The sequence below is a fragment of the Sinocyclocheilus anshuiensis genome, unplaced genomic scaffold (genome assembly GCF_001515605.1).
Source record: "Sinocyclocheilus anshuiensis isolate Anshui unplaced genomic scaffold, SAMN03320099.WGS_v1.1 scaffold1034, whole genome shotgun sequence".
NCBI lineage: Eukaryota > Metazoa > Chordata > Actinopteri > Cypriniformes > Cyprinidae > Sinocyclocheilus > Sinocyclocheilus anshuiensis.
This window is the reverse complement of record NW_015538015.1, coordinates 335,004-341,829: the sequence shown is the minus strand read 5'-3', so window position 1 is coordinate 341,829 and position 6,826 is coordinate 335,004. Positions and strand designations below refer to the sequence as shown.

Here is a 6,826-nt window from a genome sequence, read left to right as displayed (position 1 = left end):
TTTGTTCATGGGAACAGATTTGGAGAAATGTAGCATTCCATCACTTGCTCACCAGTGGATCCTCAGCAGTGAATGGGTGCCGTCAGAATGAGAGCCCAAACTGCTGATAAAAACATCACAATAATCCACAAGTAATCCACACGACTCCAGTCAATCGACTAAAGTCTTGTGAAGTGAAATAATAATCCATAACGCTTGCTCCAGAGAAACAGTCCACCCCTTGTTGTCCTCTCACATCAAAATCAACCAATATGTATTTGTTTAGAACTGTTTTTGCTTGTAAACTGTGCTTGATCTGAACGTATTTCTCTCCTGATTAAAACTAGATGACTTTTTCTACTAAAGGACTTGCTAGTCGGAAGCAAGGATTTGAAGTTAAAAACATCTTGATGGATTTACAAACATGCAGCTACCCTCCTTCAGGGAACGAGGGTTACATACGTAACCGAGACGTTTTCTCTTGATTCAGACAGAAATTTTTCACTGGAGAAAACAATATTACGGATAGAGGGCAGCCAGAAATTGTTTGTATTTGTTTCTTAAAAACACGCAGCTTTTCATTTCACAAGATATTAATTGATGCACTGGAGTCGTGTGGATTATATAGTGATTCTTTTATCAGCTGTTTGGACTCTCATTCTGACGGCACCCATTCACTGCAGAGGATCCACTGGTGAGCAAAGTGATGTAATGCTAAATTTCTCCAAATATGTTCTGATAAAGAAACAAACTCATCTACATCTTGGATGGCCTTAGGCCAAGTAAATTTTCAATTAATTTTCTTTTTTGGGAGAACTATTCCTTTAATGTCCAAGTTTTTTGTCAACAACTTTCTCAGAAACTGTCCTTGTCTGCCTTTGTTCAGCAACACGGAAAGTGTTGCTCCAACAGTAGGGGTCCAGAAGTACTTTTAGTGATTAAGTATAAACCTTTCAAGATAGACCTTCTTCAATCTCTCTATATTATAACTACTTACATGTATAACTTTATACATTTCAAACACTTTTTGATTTAAATTAAATATTGTAATGTGATTCAACTCAGGCTTTTTTTAAATGCCTATGGCAAAAAAAGTGGACTTTTTCTACTAAAGGACTTGCTAGTCGGAAGCAAGGATTTGAAGTTAAAAACATCTTGATGGATTTACAAACATGCAGCTTTTCACTTCACAAGATGTTAATTGATGGACTGGAGTTATGTGGATTACTTGTGGATTATTGTGATGCTTTTATCAGCTGTTTGGACTCTCATTCTGACGGCACCCATTCACTGCAGAGGATCCACTGGTGAGCAAAGTGATGTAATGCTAAATTTCTCCAAATATGTTCTGATAAAGAAACAAACTCATCTACATCTTGGATGGCCTTAGGCCAAGTAAATTTTCAATTAATTTTCTTTTTTGGGAGAACTATTCCTTTAATGTCCAAGTTTTTTGTCAACAACTTTCTCAGAAACTGTCCTTGTCTGCCTTTGTTCAGCAACACGGAAAGTGTTGCTCCAACAGTAGGGGTCCAGAAGTACTTTTAGTGATTAAGTATAAACCTTTCAAGATAGACCTTCTTCAATCTCTCCTCTCTATATTATAACTACTTACATGTATAACTTTATACATTTCAAACACTTTTTGATTTAAATTAAATATTGTAATGTGATTCAACTCAGGCTTTTTTTAAATGCCTACGGCAAAAAAAGTGGACGATTCATGTTGTGCTTTAAAATATATGCCAAAAACCACAAATGGCCTAATAATAAAAAATAATATTTTAAAATAAAAAAATGATGCAAAACCCAAACTGTACCCAGATTCTTTATGAATGAGGTACATTTGCATATTTCTGGAAGTCTCTACTTTTCTGATGCAAAACAGAAAAGAATTGGGCAGATCAAGGAAATTGCAATTTATCATCACAAACGCTATTTTAAAAAGGAAAATTATGCATGCAAAAGCACACTTGCAATGGCACATAAACAGCCATTCCTTATACAATTTAGTGCTTGCAGAGAAATATAGCTTATAGTGCACTTTAGCCAAGAGTAAGGGTCTCCTGACAGCTCAAAGTTCCCTTACATAAAGCATATCTTATCCATACACCTCCAACAAAACTTGCACTTTTGACTGAACTGTACTGGTATCTTTACCAAAGTGATGCTATGGAAATGTTTGATCAAAACAGAACCAACGTATGATTACATGAACAACTGGGGGTCCACAGACCGCTGGGATCCCTTGAAAATGGCACAATTTGTCTATATGAAACTTATAGACATTTCTTAAATGACAAAAAAAAAAAGTCCAAATAATTTATATTTCAAAATGTATTTCTAAAGGCGGTTATTTGGTTCTATAGCTCTTATATCATCTTTGGTAGATTCAGTAGATGAGTGCAAAAGCATCAGTAAACAAATGTAAATCTCTTTGTTGGACAATACAATGGCTGAATGAATCCAGAATGAGGCAAAGCAAAAGTTGTTAATTGAGAAACTAGGTCAACACTACTATGCATAATGTAATGTATGTTATGTGATTACAGAATTCTGAATTTTTGAACTGAGGGTCCTGAGAGTCTGATGTACTTGATCTCAACATTTTAGTTGAACATTTAGTAAACTATTGTTTCTAACACTCTTTTAATAAGATTTCAGTGTTCATCATTTCCCTGTTTCTATGTCAAAGGTCATGGACTGTTTGACCCTGTGCACCCGGGTCACCATCCACAACAGCTCAAAGAGCTACAGCAGATCAACTCTTTTAAAATTGGTTAAAGCAAAAATCCTGCAATTACTTTCTCTCCTCATAAAACACAGTTTCATTATTAAGCACAACACAATTTCACATCCGCCAGTTCCCCATTAACCTTGTTCTGAATTTCATTCATATTCTCTGTTCCATTAATGCTCAGCATGTTAACGAGCGGTCATAAAAGCACAGCTCTCAAGAGCCAAGATCTGCATGATTAAATGTTTTCAGAATCAGAGCCATGTGCTTTATATTAAGGACTAAATTTTAGTGCAACTATCTGGTTATCCTTACAAAATGGTTGTTAAAACATGCCAGCTTAATGATGGTAAGAAATAAACGAGCATGTTAAATACAGAGGGATGATCTGCATGCTGCTATATGCAGACACGAGCATCTCTCTCTCTTTCTCTGTGTGTTTGTGTGTAAGTGGGTCAGCCAACTGGATTTAAATGCCAGTATATGAATGATTGACACAAACTGAATTAAAGCAGACAAATTTGAATGCAGTTTAGTTTAGGAGACTCTACAAACATTAAGGCCCGGTTTCACAGACAGGGCTTAGACTAAACCAGGATTAGGCCATAGTTCAATTGGGACATTTAAGTAATTTTTATAAACGTGCTTAGAAAAACCATTACTGGTGTGCTTTTTGAGACAAAACAAAAGCACTGATATATTTTAAGCTGAGTCAGTGCAAGTTTATTTCAGTTGAAACAGCTCAGACTTACATTTTAGTCTAGGACTAGGCTTAAGCCTTGTCTGTGAAACCAGGGGGAAGTGTTTTGCTGAATGATAGTGCACGTACAGTGGTTGGATCCGCTCCAGTGCTGTCTGATGGATGAGCTGAAGGGATGGGGCATCTTGTCCGGGATCAGACATCCTCTGCTCTGATTATAGTAATCCATCATCAGGAAAGGGTTCACATCCACACTCTCATACATGATCAGGTCGGACTCAATTCCTCAAGATAACAGCTGATCCACGACCATACACCTCACATAGAGCTTTAACAGAGAGATGGATCCATCCCAGACATTCCCAGAGGAGATCAGGAACTACAGAAGCGAGTAAAACTAAAGCTGAGGCGCTTGTGCATGGTCAGAGATCAGTCCAATCAATGTCCGTTGAAATACTTTTTGCAAAAATATATATTCACATAAAGGATCAACAATGTCCTTGTTTCAAAAGCGCAATTTCTAAAGAGTATATGACCATATGTATTTACTCCAAATCCTGAACGGTTAATACAATAATCAAATACAGAACGAACGAGGCATTAATAAATCCATCAAATGTCCAATGTTGAACGGTGAGTTTGGTCCAATATTATTAGCGAAGCTCCGATTTAGTGATGTGATTATTTTGTCTCGTTTGTGTCTCCGTGATAGCATAAACTCGTGCAGCGATATTAACAAAATCCTTTTTTAAATGTTTAGTGTCCTCCCGATTATAAACCGCACACAAACGCGCGTTTAGAGCTTGTGTGTGCGTGCGTTATTAATCCGCGCGGTAACCGTGTGTTCACGCGCACGTAGCTGCTGAGAGTGTGCGAGGATCTTGACGAGAGCGAGCAGCTGTCTGTAGGTCCCGCCCATTAATGGTGACGAGACGAGTGACTACATTCTGGCCACGCCTACATCTACATATCTGCCTTTAATCGACAATGTCTCCTAAGCCCTGCCCACACTGCATCTCTGTCACCTTTTATAAATCAAACTAAATAACTAATGATGATGTAAGTTTTTTTAGCTGCCAAAAAACGTCCCTAAAATAAAAACTCCGCATAATCTGGCAGATATCACTGAAAAATAATCTGTCTGTGACAAATCTACTCTCTAAACAAACAGCAAAATAAATAAATTAATTAATAATAATAATAATTTTCAATAAATATTTTTAAATAAATAAATTTATAAATAAATTTATATTCAGAAACAAGTTCTTTAAAGTTCTCATTTCATCCTAAATCATAAATAAATAAATAATCAATCAATCAATCAATCAATCAATCACAAAATGTAAAACTCAACATTATCAAACATTATACCAAACCCCATTTGAGTCCATGATCAGATATTTATTCCATGACATACTGAAAGTTTAAATTTAGATTTGTTTGAAAGAATTTATTTATTTATTTATTATTTATTTATTTATAATAATAATAATAATTATTATTATTATTGTTATTATTATTATTATTGTTGTTGTTGTTGTTGTCAATGTGCCTAACTAAATATTCTGTATATTTCAATATTTCAATTTGTTTTATATCTGCAGTTAAATTGACAAAAAATAAAAACAAATTAAAAAACAACCCTATTTTTTTTTTTAAAGGGCATATATATATATATACACACATTTACATTTAGTCATTTAGCAGACACTTTTATCCAAAGTGACTTACAAATGAGGACAATAAAAGCAGTCAAAACTAACAAAAGAGCAACAATACATAAATATATATATACACACACAATATATTGTTTTAGGCTACAACAATAGAGTGTTAAATAATTCAATCTTTTAATAGATTTGACTAAGTCAAGGTTATTGTTGAAATCACTATATTTACACATGCAGCAGGGATCTCTGAGACCCCAAATAGAATGGAAGTCAATCTGCAGATCATGATCTTTAAAACATATGCAAAATTGTTTATTAACTTTACTGAAAGCAAAACAGCTTGAACCATATGGTCTAGTTCAAAATTACATATCAATGCAAAAATTACAACTTCTAGTCGATGGAATAAAAAAAGAATGTCATCTTTAAAACTCAATTGTCAAAGTTTCACAGTTTTTGAATTACATAATGCACATCCTCTACGTTTTGGTTTCTTAAACCAGCTTTAGAGTTCCTCCTTCTCAACTAGTTTGGCCCTTCTCTAGTTGTCTCATGGCTCATTTATCTCTCTCTCCATTGCCATCTTACTAATTTGCCTAATGTTATGTGGCTGAACTTTTGCTGAACCCGTGGAAGCAGTCAGCCTCACCTCTCAATGACCCACTCCATGACACCGATTCGCTTCCATGCCTTTCTCATCTGACATCACACAAAGGCGTTCCACCTTGTTCACTGGCCTTGCACAACCACACTCAGCAAGAAGAGCACTTTCTTTTGAATGACGTGCTGAAAGTTTCCAGAGAAACCACCTCAAATGACTCACAAAACAACAACATCTTGGAGGTGGCTTAGTAAACTTTTATAAGTGCATATCTCACGCTTTCCACTGAATATCCAAAGTGTCATCTCAAAAGCTGATTCAAGAAAGAGTCTCCCAAAAGTGTTTGGGCACTAAATGTCATTGCATTAAAGGGGTCATATGATGCGATTTCTATTTTTCCTTTTCGTTAGTGTGTTATGTAGCTATTTGTGCATGTATAAGATATGCAGAGTTACAAAGCTCAAAGTCTCCTACAAAAGGATTTATTCTATCTAAAAGAGAAGGCTGATCCAGACCGGGCTAAAACGCCTCATTCTAACACGCCCCCACATGTCTACGTCACAATGTGGAAATATTTGCATAATGCTGCCCAAATGTTCATGCAAAGAAAGAAGGCGTGGTTTCAGGAACCACAGTAGTGTTGAAGCAGCATGTCAGGGAGACGCTGTGTGTTTCAGTGCGAAAGCAAAAGCACTTTATTTGGCCTTCCGAAAGTAGATGCAATGAGGAATCATTGGTTAAGATTTATTTACAACAGAACGGCAAACAATTTGTGCAAGGTGTTTTATGGACGACCGTTTTGTGAACCTAGGAGAGGTTAGCTTTCAACTTTCAAGGCTACAAACTTTGCACCCTACAAGGCTGGCTGTGCAAAGGCTATTTAAAAAAAAATGGTAAATTCTGACTTTGCTGTGACAATCTGGCGCTTCTGAATCAGCTACTGTAAGTGTGTTTTCTTAATAGTTTAAGTATTTGCTATTGACTGTTCAAATGCGGAGTTTTGTGCCATGTAGAGTATCGCGTTGTGTGTGTGTGTGTGCGTGAGAGAGAAACAGGATCACATCACAGTGGAGTCAGCTTTCTTAATCGCGGCTTGTGTACTGCAAATACATACGAGCATCATCACTGTGTCTGTCACG

General features: G+C 36.1%; 1 protein-coding gene across 6 annotated transcripts in view; it reads right to left on the bottom strand.

Moving 5' to 3' along the window:
- LOC107678286 (retinoic acid receptor alpha-A) overlaps positions 1 to 6,826 on the bottom strand; it is a 182,664-nt gene that overhangs the window by 32,358 nt on the left and 143,480 nt on the right. Inside the window, exon 1 of one of the 6 annotated variants that reach the window (XM_016473531.1) lies at positions 3,546 to 4,289. The exons of 4 other annotated variants lie outside the window; for them this stretch is intronic. In XM_016473531.1, the coding sequence (XP_016329017.1) occupies positions 3,546 to 3,681 (136 nt within the window). In that variant the 5' untranslated portion in view covers positions 3,682 to 4,289. Of the gene's footprint in view, positions 1 to 3,545; positions 4,290 to 6,826 lie in introns of those variants that run through there. One more of the 6 variants, XM_016473537.1, reaches the window with a different exon arrangement.